At 40.6% G+C, this 20,000-nt stretch overlaps 1 protein-coding gene across 37 annotated transcripts in view; it reads left to right on the top strand.

The window, feature by feature from the left end:
- LOC123747756 (protein bric-a-brac 2) overlaps nt 1-20,000 on the top strand; it is a 190,803-nt gene that overhangs the window by 44,572 nt on the left and 126,231 nt on the right. For 24 of the 37 annotated variants that reach the window (XR_011229512.1, XR_011229511.1, XM_069330566.1 and 21 more), the window contains exon 5: nt 4,459-4,533. Coding sequence is in view for 35 of the 37 variants with exons in the window: in XM_069330566.1 (XP_069186667.1) it covers nt 4,459-4,533 (75 nt within the window). In the remaining 2 variants the exon portion in view is untranslated. Of the gene's footprint in view, nt 1-4,458; nt 4,534-6,153; nt 6,713-6,834; nt 10,569-11,076; nt 12,506-17,992; nt 19,058-19,240 lie in introns of those variants that run through there. The other 13 variants (XM_069330584.1, XM_069330586.1, XM_069330587.1 and 10 more) reach the window with 11 other exon arrangements.

Here is a 20,000-nt window from a genome sequence, read left to right as displayed (position 1 = left end):
TATATATATATATATATATATATATATATATATATATATATATATATATATGTGTGTGTGTGTGTGTGTGTGTGTGTGTGTATATATATTATTAAATATGACCAAAAAAGTAAGATTAATAATTCTAACACGAATTTTCTCAATCTTTCGTACATTTCGTTTCACTGTTAGAGGTAAATCAAAAATCAATTCTCCAAAATTCATTTTTATTTCTAGTTTTATTTCTAGACTAGAAATAAAAATGAATTTTGGAGAATTGATTTTTGATTTACCTCCAACAGTGAAACGAAATGTACGAAAGATTGAGAAAATTCGTGTTAGAATTATTAATCTTACTTTTTCGGTCATATTTAATAATATATGTCTACAGGAAAGACTGCTACCAAAATATACTAGTATATATATATGTATATATATTTATATGTATATATATATATATGTATATATATATGTATATATATTTATATGTATATATATATATGTATATATATGTATATATATTTATATATATATTTATATGTATATATATTTATATATATATGCGAACAAGCCTGAATGGTCTCCAGGCATATATGCAACTGAAAACTCACCCCCCAAAAGTGACTCTAACCCATACTGTAAGGAGCACTCTGCATCTGGCGTATAGGACACCTTAAGGGGGCATTTGGTTCCAGTTTGCCCCAAAAATGCAATAAATGAAAACTTGTTCGATTTCAATCAAACTTTTTTGGTAAGTTGCATATGAAAAGTGTTTCATCTGGTCCAAGTTTCAGCATCGTAGCATAAATAGGAAGGGAGAAAAAAATATTGAAGTAGATGTCAAAATTATTCCAAAATGGTCAAAAACGATTATCAAACAAAAGTGTCAACTAAAATCATATCTATGACTCTTTGCTCTCACAATAGCATATATTAAACAAATATTGTAATTAGTTTAATTGGAAAAAAATTAAGTTAAAAAAATTAGATTTTTTTTTTTTTTTTTTTTTTTGTCGGACGATTTGCTTGAAATTTATATACCTGACTGCACCTAAGCCTATCTGTAGGGGTGCCAATTTTGGAGAAAATTGGTTGATGTCAACCTCGGCCACAGATTTTAGAACCTTAGACTCTTATTATTTGCTGTGTTTTTTTTTAATTAACATAAATGTTCAAATAACTTTTTCATTTTTTATTCAATTTACATGAAACTTACACAGTATATGTAGTGTGCATGTGTCTAAATTTTGGAGATAGCTTTTTTCTCTAAGTTCATTTATTGATTTTATAATAGCAATAAACATGCCATATTTGCATATCGCATGTGGGTAGTAGGTCATGTGGGATAGTTATAATAGCAATAAACATGCCATATTTGCATAATTTTTTGTGGGAACTTTGAAAAATTGTATTAGGAAAACTAAAGATGTTTTGGAAATTATCTATCTACAGATCCTTTATTATATGCTAATGTGTCAGAAAAGTGTCACAGAATAATTATATTTGAAACGTGCGTTTATTCAGACTTGAAAATGTGCAAAAAAAACGTTGAAAAAAATCTCCCTTTCTATTTACGCTGAAGTACGAAACTTGGGCCAATTGCAGCCCTTTTTATATACAACTAGTCAAAAAATATTGGTTGACACTGAACAACTTTTCGGTAACCAACCTGTTGCCTCCTTAACCACTCGACCAACACGACCAGACAAAAGAGGATGGTCGTTTTGTGGCTAATTCCCCCCCCCCCCCCCCCCCCCCCCCCCCCGCCGTCACTCTGATGGTAATCATGGGCAGGCATGGTATTTTATCATATCACCTCATTCTTTGAGGCACACATGAGGAACACACAAATGCGAACAAACCTGAACAGTCTCCAGACATATATGCAACTGAAAATATATATTATATATTTTAAATATATAAGTTTTATATATATAAGAATTTTAAATATATATATATATATATATATATATATGTCGTACCTAGTAGCCAGAACTCACTTCTCAGCCTACTATGCAAGGCCCGATTTGCCTAATAAGCCAAGTTTTCATGAATTAATGTTTTTTCGTCTACCTAACCTACCTAACCTAACCTAACCTAACTTTTTTTGGCTACCTAACCTAACCTTACCTATATATATAGGTTAGGTTAGGTTAGGTAGGGTTGGTTAGGTTCGGTCATATATCTACGTTAATTTTAACTCCAATAAAAAAAAATTGACCTCATACATAGTGAAAAGGGTAGCTTTATCATTTCATAAGAAAAAAATTATAGTAAATATATTAATTCAGGAAAACTTGGCTTATTAGGCAAATCGGGCCTTGAATAGTAGGCTGAGAAGTGAGTTCTGGCTACTAGGTACGACATATATATATATATATATATATATATATATATATGTCGTACCTAGTAGCCAGAACGCACTTCTGAGCCTACTATGCAAGGCCCGATTTGCCTAATAAGGCAAGTTTTCACGAATTAATGTTTTTTCGACTACCTAACCTACCTAACCTAACTTTTTCGGCTACCTAACCTAAGCTAACCTATAAAGATAGGTTAGGTTAGGTAGGGTTGGTTAGGTTCGGTCATATATCTACGTTAATTTTAACTTCAATAAAAAAAAATTTACCTCATACTTAATGAAATGGGTAGCTTTATCATTTCATAAGAAAAAAATTAGAGAAAATATATTAATTCAGGAAAACTTGGCTTATTAGGCAAATCGGGCCTTGCATAGTAGGCTGAGAAGTGCGTTCTGGCTATTAGGTACGACATATATATATATATATATATATATATATATATATATATATATATATATATATATATATATATATATATATATATATATATATATATATATATATATATATATATATATATATATATATATATATATATATATATATATATATATATGCGAACAAGCCTGAATGGTCCCCAGGACTATATGCGAATGAAAACTCACACCCCAGAAGTGACTCGAACCCATACTCCCAGAAGCAACGCAACTGGTAACTACAGGGCGCCTTAATCCGCTTGACCATCACGGCCGTCAAAGGAAGTGATAGCCGAGGCTATTTGAGCCACTTCCCCGACGGCAACTCGGATGGTAATCTTGGGCATAGCATTTCACCAAATCACCTCATTCTTTGGGGCACACGTGAGGAACACAAATGCGAACAAGCCTGAATGGTCCCCAGGACTATATGCGAATGAAAACTCACACCCCAGAAGTGACTCGAACCCATACTCCCAGAAGCAACGCAACTGGTAACTACAGGGCGCCTTAATCCGCTTGACCATCACGGCCGTCAAAGGAAGTGATAGCCGAGGCTATTTGAGCCACTTCCCCGACGGCAACTCGGATGGTAATCTTGGGCATATCATTTCACCAAATCACCTCATTCTTTGGGGCACACGTGAGGAACACAAATGCGAACAAGCCTGAATGGTCCCCAGGACTATATGCGAATGAAAACTCACACCCCAGAAGTGACTCGAACCCATACTCCCAGAAGCAACGCAACTGGTAACTACAGGGCGCCTTAATCCGCTTGACCATCAGTTGCGTTGCTTCTGGGAGTATGGGTTCGAGTCACTTCTGGGGTGTGAGTTTTCATTCATATATATATATATATATAATGTACAGTATTGTTCTTAGTAGCCAGAATGCACTATGGCTTAGGCTATAGTTACTTAAGCTTACTATGCAATGCTCAAAGTCTTCTGCAGTTACCTACATTCTTACATAACAATCACTGTTTGAAGACCTTATCCAGCTCTTCCTAAATGTGTATATATACACATTCATAGATGTTTATATATACACACCCATAGATGTGTATATATACACATCCATGAGTGTATATGTTTATATATTATATATATGTGTGTGTGTGTGTGTAATTTATATATGTGTGAATGCATCAGAGAGAAACAGATGCATATAATTTGGGGCCTATTCAAGTCTTGTCACACAAATGATACTCGCATTTCCACGCATAGTGAATAGATTTGATGAAAATTATCTGTGCCTGGTGGCAGCCGTGTGCTGTTTGCAATTATGTTAAAAGTCTAACAAACTTCCAAGTTTTTAAACAGTCAGTTGTGGTCTAGTGGGTATATTACTGGATATGTGAAGGTGAATAGAGCACCTGGAGATTTTAGTGTGTAACTTGGGAAGCTTGCAGGTAGTAGGTCATGTGGGATAGTTAGATTTACGTATTTTGACGAAGCCATTTAGACGGGCATGGAAGGAGATGTGGTAGTAAGCAGGATAAGAATATGCTTATGATTTCTTGAAAACTTTCTCAAGCTGCAATTGAAAATTTTGGGAAGTTGTGATGATATTAAGAGGGTTTTGTGATGTAATTTTGTCTGGACTTAACTAGAAATTAAATGATGAAGTGGTGAGATGTGTTTTGGCACTTAAATCTTTGCCGCTACTTTAATGGGTGCCTGTGGTGTCTTCCTTAGGCCTTCCTCCTGGGATCTCGGCTCTGCCGGGCCCTTCAATGTCACAAGGTGCTGCTAGTCAAGATGCCAGCCAAGGTATGTACCAGATGCCTCCTGTTAAGCCTCTACTTGGAGTTTCACAGTCTGCCAAATACTGTATCATAATTATGATTGTGATTAATCTGTTGAAATCACTTTTATAATGTAATTTTATAAGGCATAGAGTTAAAGCTGAGTTGTTCTCTTCCCCACATTAACGTTGTTTTTGCTTCCTCTCTACACCCCACTCAGTGTGCTTTTAACTAAATTAAAAGGCTGTGAAGTTCCAGTTGAAAGACTGAAAACCAATTCATTTGTTAATTTAAAAATCAAGAATTCTAACTATTGTCTATTAATAAAGTTAAGAAGTTAATAAAATAAGATTCAAACATAAGTGGTTTTCAGTCATTCTTTAGTAAGTTAAAATTATTAATAGTAAATGGGCATAATATGAACAAATTATTAAATCTATTCAGTCTTGTTAATTAAGTACTGTAAATACTGTTTGATAGAGTATTGATATATTTGTACTGTACTACAGTATATTTTGCCCCTTTACTGATCGTTTTGAGTGCTTGAATATTAATTGATATGAATTGAATATTTATTACCTGAATATTCAGTTCTTATTGTACTTTTTATTTACGTAGTGTTAAATGGCCCAATCATCTCTTGTTTTTCTTTGTTTTTATTTTATTTTGTCTTGCTTAGCTTAGGATGTAGTATTTTGGTGGTCATTGTCATTGTTCTTCTTGTCCCTCCCACCCCCACTTTTTTTTTTTTTTTTTTTGTTGAAAGAAAATATTGGGGTTAGTAATTTGTCTTATAAAAGACCATGTGGATTAGGGTTGTATTGACTTATTGTAGTTCTTTTCTTCTCTTGGGAACCTTGTGGTCTTTGTTTTGTTGCATTATCTTCAGGTTGGGCCATTACCAAACACCAGGGCCTCATAAACATTATTGGCATTGATTTATAATGCATAAGCTCAAGTTAAGTTCTGTATACTGTCATGGTGTTTGGTCAGTAGTATCCAATTGATATATATATATTAACAATACTATTAAGAAAGAAGTAATATCTCAAATTTGGGGTAATGCTTCTTTTAGCAACTGCCTTAAAACAGTGAGTTATTAGTGCTGGTTTATTTATTATTGTTCTCCACATATTAAGGAAAATTAGTCATGGACAACAAGACAAGTTAAAATTTAAGAATTGAGCTCCATCAATTTGTGTTTGAATATGAATGATGGTATCTAAGATGTTGCTGATGATACTGAATACAACTCTTGCTGTTTTAATGTGCAGGTAGGTGAATGGCAGTTGCACCTGTGTAGAGTGAACTGTGACACAAGTAACACCAATCCCGAAACTTTCATTGCAAAAGCAAAACCCTGACATGCAAAGTATCAAATGGACAAAGGTTTTCAGCCTTAGTCTCTTATGTGCCTCCTGCAGGAATCGTGTGTCCAGAAAATAGTGTGAAGGAAAGCTAAATTTGTTCATAAATCAAAATGAAACCAGGCTCTATTTAGCCTTCTTGAAGCTTCTTGCGATTAAAGCTAACACAAGTACCACAGACTGGTGAGGGGAACTCAATGACATTATTACACATAATTGTGCTACGGCCATGTTGTTGGAGGTCAGACTCTGATTGCCGGTTTTTCCTACCGTTTCAGGAGGGATCAAAGTGCGCTTCAATCGGCCTTACAGTTGTACAGTGTGTGACTTTAGCACGTTTTGCCGCCGCTCATTCTCCAAACACCTCCTAGAGACACATCCGGCCATCAAAGTCTGTGACATGATCAAGAAAAAGAAGTCATAAAGAGACAGTGATTTTGTTTTTATCATTATTATTAGTTTTAAAAGGGGGAGGAAGAATGGAAAGAGTGAAAGACAGTGTTCGCAATATGACAGTTCTTTAAAAGAAACTGCATTTATCCAGCGTTGGTTGCTAATGCTATTTATTTATTGGACACTTACCGGTGCAAATGTGAATAGCATATTGAGCTATGGAAGAACAAGTGCCCACGTAAACACTTCGTGATGTTCTCGATAGGAGTATTTATCTCCAATGGTGCTTTATAACTTGACAATTTGCAATCTAATTTCCTAGTCAGAAATGACATTTACGGATATTTATCCTGTAATGTAATTGTACACGCAATAATTCCCTTTGTACTGTATAAGTGTTATGTTACAGTCCTGTAAAATTTGTCAATTAAATGGATGAAGCCATTTTGTGTTTCATTCAAAGTAAACTTTTCCATACTATGGTTGCTGTGTCAATTAAAAAAAAAACAAAAACAAAAAAACTGGCTTCTTTTAAAATTCTAAGTGGGATGTTTTCACTCTTGCAGGGCCCAGCCTGGCCTCAGACGATTCAAGCCAGTATTGCCCATATTGTGGTAAAGTAATCAGGCACCGTAGTAACCTGCGAAAACACATAGCCGACATGCACTCTGGAATATACTACCAGTTCAGGTGCATAGTGTGTGCAAAAGTGTTTCGCACCAAGAACTCGATGTTGACGCACACCTATAGGCAACACCCAGGCATAAAGGTGAAGGGTAACAGTCATGCTAGCACCCCCACAGCAGCAGCTACCATTTACCATCACACTCCAACCACCTCCAACAGTCATTAAGAGCCCCTTGTCTTCTCTGTTACAGGAAGGCTAAACATTGGGTTCGTTGTGTGTAGCTTCTGTAAGAAAACCTTCTCGTGCATTAGCAGCCTGCGCACGCACATCCGAGACATCCATGACAATAGTGGCCCGTATTGGTGCCCCCACTGCAACAAACCCTCAAAGAGTCAGTCAGGATTAAGAATGCACATCCAGAGACACCATCGTAATTAAACCAGCATCAACCATCTGCAAGACTAAGAAGGCCTTTGGTCTCTTTCCAGGCCGTGTTGTATCCTCGGGCCTGCCATGTCCTCACTGTTGGAAACTATTCTCCTGCGCAGGTAGCCTGCGCATCCACATCAGGGACATACACACAGCATGTGGCCCTGTCTGGTGCCCCATTTGCAACAAGCCGGCCAAAAATAGGAACGCATTGAGGGTGCACATTCACAGGAATCACAGGCGTTGTGATAACCAGTGATTTTGTAGTCTGTGGACATGGGGTGGAATAGTAGTGATAGCTTGTGATAGCTGAATGTAGCAGAGCACTGTATAATTGTTGCTTCTAGTCGTGATATATGTGTGCAGTAGTGCTGAGACAGAAGATTGCAGGCTTTAGACTGTGAAGTTATGTGTCTGAAACACAGGTCCCTTCAGCAGTGTCTTCTCGTTTTGCAGGCCGGCCTCCACCATCAAATGTCAGTGAGCAACTTCAGTCAGTGATCCCACAATGTCCGCTGTGTGGCAAAGTGTTCTCATGTGTATCCAATGTGCGTGTACATATACGTGATGTGCACGGTACGGACGGGCCCTATATCTGCCACCTATGCAACAAGCTCTCTAAGAGTGTAAATGGACTGCGTGTACACATGCATCGCAATCATAGACACCTCCAGCACCCTCTCCTTCCCCATCTTCCTGCTCCTTCACAACCTCTACATTAAGGTTTCCGTCTCTTTCCAGGCAGGGCCAGCTCCTATATGGGCTTACTTCATTGTCCATACTGTGGCAAAACGTACACGTCCATTGGAAATCTACGGGTGCACTTTAAAGACGCACATCTCAACTATGGGCCCTTCCCATGTGCCATGTGCGATAAAGTGTCAAGAACCCGGTCGGGCCTGAGGATGCACATACAAAGGCACCACCGCAACAAAGTCAACTGACGGCACCTCACTCAGGATGCAGTAGGATTGGCCAGTGCCATGCTTGCAAACCGTGTCCACTAAGTGCTTATTAAGCTGACAGTGAGAGTTAGATGTATGCATGAAATGGTGCTTTTAGGATGGAACACAAATTGTTTATTTGCGCTTGATGAGGAAATCGCAAGCTCGTATCCTCAGATTATCTCAACTGCTAAAAGATTTAATTTTTTATTTTTGTATGATACTCCTTGTGTATTTTGTGAAATGGGTCTTGGCACAGTGATAAGAGTGTGTGAACACCAAGGCCTTGTGAATTTGGATGTAGGGTGAATATGATGTACAGTATATGGTTGTTGGTGATGAGTCCATAAGTGGCTTAAGAGTCTACAAGAAGGGTAAACAAGAGGTCTCTTGAGCTTGGTATACGGGTGAAAGCTAAAGCCGGCCTCATTGTCAATGCCTTGTGCTAGAGCTGGTCCCTCTCTCTTGTAAGGCAGTGAGTGACACTGTGTGAGAAATGTCATTATTTGTAGTTTGAGCTTTTCTGTCTTGTATGGCTTCTTGTTTGGCTATAAATTTTGAAGTAGGGGTTATTACCGTGATGAAACCTTCAACAGCTGGGGTCCGACAAGTTTAATTAAGCTTTTCTAAGAGGTTGGTGGCAAGTGTCAGGGCACAGTAGAGTGAGAGCATGCTGCCAGTAAGTCACGGGACTGTAGACTTTCGTAGTCCACCTGCCTGCTGCCTGACATGCCTGCATCTTACTTTGCATGCCCTCACATGACGCTACTCTTGTCATAGCTGTAGATAGTAAAGGGTGTTGTTTTGTCATTACAGGTTTGGGCTTTTTCCCCATGGTCCGTGAACGCAGGCAGATCCGGTATGAATGCTCAGTTTGTGGTCGTACATTCAGTAATGTGTACAATCTGAAGGTTCACATGCGGGACCAGCACTCAGGCCTTGGCAGTGCTAAATGTGAGATTTGTGGCCTATCTTTCAAAAATCTGAGTACGCTTCGAGTTCACAAGAGTAACTACCACCGCAAACCAGCCAGCAAGACAAACCCTTCTACCTCTGCTACCACCGCACAGGCACTGGATGATCCGCGCCTGCACGCCTGACCGTGCAGCAGTAACCCCTGTGGTGTCTCATTACAGGCTCCGTGGGCAGCACAATCTCCCTGGCCCCCCTCATCCATGATGGTGGCCGGGATGGCTGTGGTGACAACAGCGACCTTGACTGTGTAGGGTTGTGGCAGCCAGGGATAGCAGCAGCACCCACCTGTTGGCCCAAGCCACATGGATCGAAGTTTGTGTGTGAGCTGTGTGGAAAGGAGTTTACACGCAGGTACTCTGTTAAGGTGCATCAACGCGACTCCCACTTCACCGGACCAGATGCTGTGTTTAAGTGCAGAGAATGTGGCCGCTCTGCTGCCACACAGAAAGCTCTCAAAATGCATATGCACCGTTACCATCGGAGTATACAACTGTGACCTGATAAGACTAGGAGCCAGCCAGCACTTAGTAGCTCTGTGCCATGATTTGGCTAGCTGTAGACTAGGTTGTGTAGCTGGGTCATCCAGAAATAGTTGAGCGTGGTAGTAACACACACCACTGTCGTTTTTCAGGCTACGAGTGGCTGAGTGGGGATCTCAGGGAGTCTCGCCCCAGATATCCTTGTGAGCTTTGTGGGAAAGGCTTCACTCGTAGATACAACCTTAAAGTACACCAGCAGGACGTCCACTTTAATCCCATACAAATGGCATTTTACTGTACGCTGTGTGGCAAGCAAACCACCAGCAAAAATGGTCTCAGGCAACACCTTCTCAAGTACCACCCAAAACACTGACAGAGAATGGCCCCTAGGGGTCCACACATTTCCTGCAGTATTAACGCCTCAATTATCACCTCATTGGAGATGCATTGCATCCCAGAATCATATCTACCTCTCATCTCAAACTAATTCCTCAGCACATTTCAAATACATTATGATAAACCATCCCGACCTCAATTGTAAAAAAAAAAAAAAAAAAAAATAAAAAAAAAAAATGCCACTGCCGTACAAGATTGAGGGATCAAAAGAGAATTATATAGATATTGCTATTTTAGTCACTGCTAACATTAGTGCCTAGGTGCCAAAGACAGCCAGGAAACGCAAACCTCATGTCATATACCTCCACAATGTATGTATGTTGATCATATATATATAGATATATGTATGTATATTAAATGAAATAACGTACACAACATAATCACAAACCCACATGTACAGGGTATTTGTACAGTAGAAATATACAATAAAATACTCAATATAAATAGGAGGAGTTGTTTTATGTAACCCTGGTTTAAAATTGATATTGACAACCATTTACTAATTTTTATTTATTTTTTATTCATTTTTTTTAAACAATTTTCACCAATATACTGTATAGGTATTGGTGAAATTCATTGCAAAATATGCATGTAAAGAAATATGGTAATGAGTCAGCACTAATAGGCATGGGTTATCCTATTTTAGAAAATAAAAGGCTTAAAATGCACAAATGTTATGGCAGTTATGAAGATCAGAAAATAATTTGTGTGCACTATATATTTATAAATTTTATTTTTCGTCACTTCATCTCAGTTGATGTCACACACAAATGCAGCAGTATTTTATACTCTAAATATAGCCTCAACTGTGCAATCAAGACGTGAGGAACAAGTGGGAGGGCTGGAGTAAACAGTTACAAAAGTGGCCATATGAAAGTAGGATGAGTTGGTAATTGCGTTGCCGTGGAAGCCTGGCCTTGTGACCTGACTGACCTGGGCCTCTTTCTTGTTTTTCAGGCCGGTCAGCAACAGGCACTACCCCCTCCACACCAACCAGTCCTTCTTCACTGTTGTCCTTCCAAATTCAACATCATCAACAACAACAACAGCAGCAGCAGTGCCCTCATTGCTTGAAAATGCTGTCCTCACGCCAAAGCCTTCTAAGGCATATTGAGGATCGTCATATGCTTACACAACCGTACCGCTGTTCAATCTGCGGCAGCCTATGCAAAACTAAAAACGCTTTGCAGAAGCACCATTATACCTACCACAGGGGCCTACCTTTGAGAATCCTTTAAGTCACGTAATGCGTGTATAACAAAAAGGAGCCCTCAACTTGTTCCTATACTGTTAAATGCTCTCTCAAACCTGGTTACACCTACCCCACAGGGAAGAGGATGTAGCTGTACAAATGTACCCATGCTGGTTTAATCTGTTTAAAGCATGGAAATATGTCTGGGAAGTTAGTGTTCCTATTGGCTGTTGAACAAACTAGGTTTGAGCACTGTAACCGTATGTTGAGCAATGCCTCCTTTGCTAGCCGTTGTACACGTGCACCTTGGGCTGCCTGTGCTTAATGAAACACTTGTATTACATCACAGGGTCGTGTGGTGTTGACTCATTACACTAATATTCAAGCAAATATACATACACTGTTGTAAGAAAATGTTAAACCAAAATTGAAGTTTTTCATAGTGTGCAGATAGAGAAAACTTATTCTGTACATATGATAACTTTCAAGTAGATTCGTAACAAAAATACAAGTTTTTATCAATTTATTATCGACGGAGAAAAGTATGTATGCACTTAAATTCATATGAGTGACTATACGGTGGATAAGACAGGTAAACACATCAAAGTTTCTTTAAAAAATGTAATTGCAATTCCGGCCAATCTTTCTTGTACTGCTGTTCAGGTAAATTTCTGACTTAAATTTAAACTACCTCATCATCATTCAGAACTAAGCTGCTTCTGATAATATGCAAGATACAGTCAGTAAAGCTGTAGTGACTTGATTGTTGATGCATATGTTGCAAGCTTTTTTTTTATGCATTCCATTCACATCTGAAGAGTAGTATGATAATATTGGGAATTTATTTGTCCTACAGGTGTAAGATCTCTTGAAATGTGAAGTACTTTATGACGATTTTTTTTTGTATATTTATTATAATACGTTATAATTTATATACTATATATATTACATTGCTACAGTTTTCAAAACACACGCACACACACAACAATCACTGTTCGAAGACCTCATCCAGCTCTTTCAGAGATTGGGTGCGTGCCCAAGATATAGCGCGCATTTCCTCTCTGGATTGCGACACTAAGGCACTGGAATAGGAAACTGGCCGCTATAGATATACTACTGTGTGTGTGTGTGTGTGTGTGTATACATATGTGTGTGTGTGTGTGTGTGTGTCAGACCACGAAGGAAGAATTGAAACAGGAATTTCCTTAAGTACTTTTGTATTTAATAATACATTCAGCTTCACTGACATCCTTCTGAAGATGTATTATTAAATAAGAAAATACTTAAGGAAATTCCTGTTTCAATTCTTCCTTTGTGGTCTGACACTGTCATATTATATATACAGTATATACTGTGTATATTATATACACACATATGTGTGTATATAATATACACAGTACATATGTACATATATATATTATATATATATATATATATATATATATATATATATATATATATATAATATATATATATATATATATATATATATATATATATATATATATAATATATATATATATATATATATATATATATATATATAATATATATATATATATATATATATATATATATATATATATACACATACATACATACATTTATACATATACACCGTGTGTGTGTGTGTGTCTATCTGTCTTTGGAAATGCATATACATATCTATAAGTTACTTGATCGGAAGATAGGTTGTCTGCATTATGAACCTTTTAAGTTCGCTTCGCTTGCCATTATGGTGTGAATGATCCTGTGGAAGATGAGGAAATACTCATTTTTGCCAGGGCTAAATAGCAAACTACTTTTGGGAAATGATTATATTAAGCTTTAGTCAAGTACTGTGTACATCTTCAGATAACATGCTTGTGTTGAATGCTTTCAGAGATTCGTTTCTACGTTAAATCCATCATGAAGAGCTTAATATTTTTAATATTTTAGAAGCTGTGCTTTTTTAAACATTCATTATGTTTGTTTGTCTTTAGTCGGTTCTTTATTCCAATCCTGTACTGTAATAGAATGTGTAGTTTTGGAGTAACTTTCATACTTGAGTTCAGAGGCGATAAAATGCTAGCTTACAGCAGCTTAAAATGCCAGTCATTAAAGTAGGTAAATTTAATATGTAATTTCAGGAAGTTTGAAAACTTCATAAGAACATGTTCATGTTGCAATTGTTCTAGGAGGACACTGCATGGACACATAGCCCAAGTTTGTTTAGTCTACTTGTAGGTACACTACGTTGTTTAAATGCTTCATTTTGTAGTTTGAGGGTTTGCAAGACGTTGATTAGGCTATTCTTACATATTTAGTGGGCTGCTGGGATATACTGTCTTAGGGATGTATTCAGGAGGCTCTATTATTATTATTAGGTACTTGAAACACAACAAAGCAGTAGAGCTTGAGGCTGGATGCAACATTAGTCTCAAGCCCCCGTGTCTCTTATAGTTTGTTATTCAGTTGCTCCTTTGTGCTGATTATGCTACTCTGGAAACTGAATTGAACAATGGACTAGAGACAGGCGAGAATGGGAGGAATTATGTAGTAGAATGCATTGAATTATGAAGCAAAAAAAGGGTACAGTAAATCAACAGGGGATAAGGATGTACAGTAAGTGATAAGAGTACGTCTCGGAGTACTCTTGGCTCTCTGAAGATGGCTGGGGGAGGGGGGGGTTTGTTTGGTGTTTTGATTCAGCTGATGACGGTGGTTGTTGTTATAGATTCAGCTACTCTGAACAAGTTCCAAGTAGCACGGACTATGGTGAGCCCGTAGTGGACTTACCTGGCACAGGAGCGGGGCTGTGTGTGTGGGGGTGACGGTGTAGGAGCAGAGCCATGTGGCCCTTCTCGTGAGAGCTGCCAGGTGGTAGTGATAATATTGATAATGATGGCTTTGACTGTGATTTATTGGGTAAGGATACCAGAGTGGTAGTTATTTTCCACACAATTGTATAGTTAAGGAAATTATGGTAAGGTGATTGTTGACGAGATGGGAGTATATTATCAAAGATTTGACTGTGATCTATTGGTTTAGGATATTTGAATGGTAGCTATTTTATACAGCAATATGTATACTAAATACACCAATGGCATTTGTATTGTGAGTGTAACCATGTGGTAGCGTATCGATATCAAGCAAATTTTATTGTAAAGTAGAACGTGTATAGTAGAGCGATGTGTCGGTGAGGAGATGAATGGTTTACCTTCATGACCTCGTAGTGGAGGCTGCGACCTGCACGCCCACATGCACGGCTGACTTCATGACGTCGTCGTGTCACGTGATAATATTTACGGCACGACTCTCCTAATACTGATAAGGTGACGTTGATACTAGGCGACGACTCTTGGTCAAAGAGTGAGCGCTAGGGCACGACTCTTGGTCAAAGAGTGAGCGCTAGGGCACGACTCTTGGTCAAAGAGTGAGCGCTAGGGCACGACTCTTGGTCAAAGAGTGAGTGCTAGGGCACGACTCTTGGTCAAAGAGTGAGCGCTAGGGCACGACTCTTGATCAAAGAGTGAGCGCTAGGGCACGATTCTTGGCCAAAGAGTGAGCGCTAGGGCACGACTCTTGGCCAAAGAGTGAGCGCTAGGGCACGACTCTTGGTCAAAATGTCTTGTAGGGTGGCAGGGCAGGGAAGTACTATTGCGTGACGATGGTGGCAAGAGTCTGGCTGTCTACCGTTATGGCGTTCACCATGCATGATAGTAAGTTGTACTTTGCAAAATGGTGATTGATGCATTGAATGGCTGTGATTGACATATTTGCTGAATGGGGGGCTAATTAGATCATCGCGTGACTGTGATTTGTGTGTGTGTGTGTGTTAATTGGCGGGTGATTGTTGCGTTAAATTTGTCCGTGTTAATTGGATTGCGTGGCAGTGATTGTTGCATTACAGGGCTGTGATAGGTGATAGCTAATGAGACGACAATGTTGGTGATATCGTGGAATGCAGTGGGTGTTGATGGGTGATACAGTGGTAACCTCTGCGTCAGCCATGGTTGTCACGCAGGTCGGGGAGCTTGGCAATGGATTGTTTTGTCCCCTTGTGAAGCGGATGGTATTTGGTTGTCATTGATGACGTGGTTTGTGATAGACGTTAGAGGAGGGTCATGGTTTGTGATAGACGTTAGAGGAGGGGTCATGGTTTGTGATAGACGTTAAAGGAGGGTCATGGTTTGTGATAGGCGTTAGAGGAGGGTCATGGTTTGTGATAGACGTTAGAGGAGGGTTATGGTTTGTGATAGACGTTAGAGGAGGGTCATGGTTTGTGATAGGCGTTAGAGGAGGGTCATGGCTTGTGATAGACGTTAGAGAAGGGTCATGGTTTGTGATAGACGTTAGAGGTGTCATGGCTTGTGATAGACTTTAGAGAAGGGTCATGGTTTGTGATAGATGTAGAGTAGGGTCATAGTTTGTGATGTTGAAGGTCATGATATGTAATAATGTCGTTTAAGGTCATAACATGATTAATGCAGTGGATGGTCAATACCAATGATAGATGCATTTGGTGGTCGTGGTTTCTGACTAGTTTACCTGATGGATATTGTGAGGAAAGGGTTTAGTTGACAAGCCGCCGAAACGTTTGTAAAATGGTAAATAGTTCAGTGACAGCATAGGTTCTATGATAGTGACTTTGTTGGAGGGGTAATGTTTATAATCTACTAATTATATAGGTATATGGCTACCTGTTAAGACGGTGGATAGTTATAGCTTGTGATTAACACAGTTACTAGTCATTGGTGTTGTGAATGTCGTCGTTTGGCATATATATATATATATATATATATATATATATATATATATGAGTGGAATTGGGTGGTTATAAATAGGAGCTGCCTCGTGTGGGCCAATAGACCTTCTGCAGTTACCTTTGTTGTTGTTATGTGTGCGTGCTCAACACCCACTTGCACAAGGTACTTTGCTAGTAAAATTAGAAGTCAAGTATTAGAAGTGTGTCAGTGAGCTTTCTTGATGCAGTTGTAAAGAGAAGGAAAAGTTAACTCCGTACGCTGTTTCGACACTCCTGTGAGGCATGAGGCTAATGTGATGAGATTTTTGGCGATACTTGTGTTACAATTGGTGAGAGTGCGGCGGGTGACTGTGGTTGTGTGCTAGTGTGGTTTGCTGAATGGTTGGTTGGGCGTGTCCAGGGTGAGAGGTAGTTGACATCGGGGCCAGAAATGTTATTAATAACTAGTGTTGTGTGGTATTTGGGCATACCTGGAGAGGGTTCTGGGTAGTGAAGAAAGAAGATAATGTCAGTTTGTGGAGAGTTGGCGTTATTTTTGTCACGTTGCAGGCCTAAGTACTTAAGATTAATTTTGGATCTTTAAAACCTGCCTTGAAGGTTTTAAAGACTACACGTTCCACTTTTAATATTGTTCACCTCGAGCCTTCTTTTGCTATCGTTGCATCTTTTATTTCCTCGTCCTCTCTGAATAATCAGGCACAAGCTGGAGAAAAGGATCGCGTAGGGAGCCGCCAAATCGCAGTGCTCACGTTCTCCCAAGAAGAGATGTGGTATTAGACTCCCCAGGAGGAACCCTTCGCGTCTTAGGCTCTCTCTAGAAGTGTAAGGAAGATTCCTTACACTTTCGTCGCATTTTTTTTTTATTTGATTCGTGACTTGTCATCCCTTTTATTTGACAAGGAAAATTACTCTAAATGTTGTTGGGGAAGTGAAACAACCAACACATTGTAAATACTTTTAAAGATGTAGGTTGAGGGTCAGTATGTGGGAGGGACACGTGGCAGGGATGGAACAGATTGTAGGAGGGTGTCAGGTGGTCTCTAGGTAGGGGAAGGTGGTATTGCCTTAAGAGAATGACACCTAGGAGGAAATGGTGGCGGGCGGGCGCGGGCGTGCGTCGAGGCTTGTGATAGCGCTAGTGCCTCGTGTTTATATTTTTGCATCTTGTCTTGTGATGGAGATGGACTACGATTTAGCGTGATGATGACTGTCGAGTCATCTACATCCCGCCACTCTATACATTTTAGCCGTGGTGTTGTAGACCTTATGTAAGCAGGTCACTATAGGTTATAGGCGGCGGGTCGTTGACTTGGGTTGTGAGCGGAAGTGAGTATCGGGTAGTGGGGTGTTGTTGACTCTGGAGGTGGCCACCGTTATGTTGTGGTCGGCTGGTGACCATAATACGTGCCCTCAGGCTTGTGCTCCCTCACACGGTGCTAACGGGGGGAGGAGGAGTCGCCTCAGCGTGGCAGGATATTTGATACACGTTTAAGTTTGGTGTAGTGTGAGATGATGTGTAGCAAGTGTAAATGGTGCGGATAAGTACATGCTGTGCAGTAACCACAACTGGTTGTTTATAGGGTTCTTCATTTGCCAAATTGTGAACCATATAGTAGCGCTTCCACAGTAACTTTATAGAACTAGTCGTGTATTATAGCGCAGTATTTCAAATAAATTAGTGCGAATATGATGCTAGTTTCATTTTAGTGTCGAAAAGCCCGTTTATAATGTTTTATATGGCTAATGTGTATATAAGGCTTCATAACTTGTAGAGAGAAGGATATTAAAGCATTAAAAAAGTTAATAGATATAGTAGATTGTGTCCAGTAGGACAAGAGTGGCGTTGGTGGGGTGCGCGTTGTGTGGCGGCGTAGGGTGAGGTGGAGGGAGGCACAGGAAGCAGCAGCCGGCGCTCACCGCCCACTTTGTTGCAGGTGGATGGTACGGCCGGCGCCAATGTGATGTGTGCGGCAAAACACTTTCCTCCAAGTATGCCCTGCAGGTGCACATGCGCGACGTTCACACGGAAGTGCGCCGCACCTTCACCTGCTCCCTCTGCAACAAGGTGTATGCTTCACAGAATTCTTACCGTGTGCATATGAGCATCAAGCACCGCCAGCAGCAACAGCAGCAACAACCTCAACACATTCTACCTCCCTCCCCTCACCAAGGTCCCCTGTGAGAGCGGTGAGGGTGGCGGGCTTGGTGAGGGGGAGAGGTGGGGAGGTGGTGGGCGCGGGCGGCGGCGTCGCAGGTTGGCACCAGGTGGGCTGACGAGGCTGTTTTCTGTTTGCAGGAGAGGCGGGCTCGGGAGCAGTGGCGTGTCCCTTGTGTCGGGCTGTGGTGTCACGCACTCAACTCCCCGCCCACCTCCGCCTCCACTCCCGCCCACGCCCGCATGCCCACGCCCATGCTCTTCAGTGTCCTTTCTGCTTCAAGAAGTACTCCACCTGGAATTCCCTCAAAAAGCACAAGAGCGTCTACCACCGGGAACAGTCCTGGAATGCACGAGGGTTCCAGAGGATTCTGGAGCGTGACAAGGAAAACACTTGATAGGTGTGAGCCGCCGCCGCTGTTACGCCGCCGCCGCCGCCGCTCTTGTCCTGTCCGGCCCGCGTGGGCTACAAGTGCCATGTTGTAACGCTTCTCTGCCAAAAGCAATTCCTATACATGTGTCTTCATGACGCAGCTGATGATAATGCCATTGAACCTCAGATTTATGTTCAAATGTTTTTGTCTATATTAACAACAGATGTAAAAATACAAGTCCTATACTTTTATGCAAGATTATTTTATATATTTAAGACTTCAAAAGTTCTCATTTATTTTTAAATTATAATTTACATGAGAAGCCAATGATGATGCATGCGTGTTTAACGCAGTTAGGTTACTAGTCGGCTTAGCAAGCTGTGCTAACTTTGGTGTGTAACACGTAGACTGCTTTGTAACGATGCTAGTGTAGCTCTAGTCCTACCTCAACAATAAATTGATCAACTTAATTTGTCTATGTATACCAAACAAATCCACAATAATTCCCAAACTTTATACCTGGTAAGACTGGAGGCAGTGAATGGTAAGAGCATTATATTGTATTGGTGCATGCGAGCCAGCGGGTTGCTGGTGGTGAGGGCGGGTGATTGAGGTTGGTGCGGCGGTACTGAGGTGTGTCTGGTCACTTGCAGGGGCTGGCGGCGTGGTGGTGCGCTACATGGGTGGCGACTATGGTGGTGGGCGTGGCGAGTATGGGCGGGCGGGAGGCGGGGGGTCGGGGGGTGGCCGAGCCGAGGTCACGCCCTGGCAGTGCGAGTTCTGTCACAAGTACTATGGCTCCAACAACAGCCTCAGGAACCACCGCAGCGTCTACCATCGTCGCCAAGCGCCCGAGGGCTCGCTCAAGGTCACGGCCGTGGTGCCGAGGGGCGGCAGCTCCTCGCTCCACTCTGCCCGCCCTCTTCTGCCCCCCGTCCAACACTCGCTCTCGCTGCCCCAGAGGACGCCACCATCCCTGCCACCTCACTTGTCCAGATTGACGCCGCAAAACTTTGGCAGCAGCATGGTGACCTCGAGCGGGCCGGCCCCGGTGACCACCTCGGTCAGCGCCCCGCACCCCGGGACGCCCGCCCCACCTACCTAGTGAGACGTCTGCTCCTCCAACAACAACTAGTAATAATTATTCTAACTTTTATATATCACACTAATATACCTCTTAATGCAGTAATAACTCGTGCACATCACACTGATGTGCGATAATGTGTACACTTAGAAGTAAAAATAATGGAAACACCATATATTACTTTTAATTTGTCAAGCGATACAGATTGAAATACTATAATGAAATATTAGTAGATGGTAGGAAGTAAGAAGCTAACAAACTATTAAGATTGTTTTTGCATCAAAATGTTGACTCTTTGAGTCGTCATTATCAATTTTTTTCCAATACAA

The sequence above is a fragment of the Procambarus clarkii genome, chromosome 24 (genome assembly GCF_040958095.1).
Source record: "Procambarus clarkii isolate CNS0578487 chromosome 24, FALCON_Pclarkii_2.0, whole genome shotgun sequence".
In the NCBI taxonomy this organism is placed as follows: domain Eukaryota; kingdom Metazoa; phylum Arthropoda; class Malacostraca; order Decapoda; family Cambaridae; genus Procambarus; species Procambarus clarkii.
Note: the sequence above shows the minus strand (reverse complement) of the source record. Positions and strands in the feature narration are given on the sequence as shown.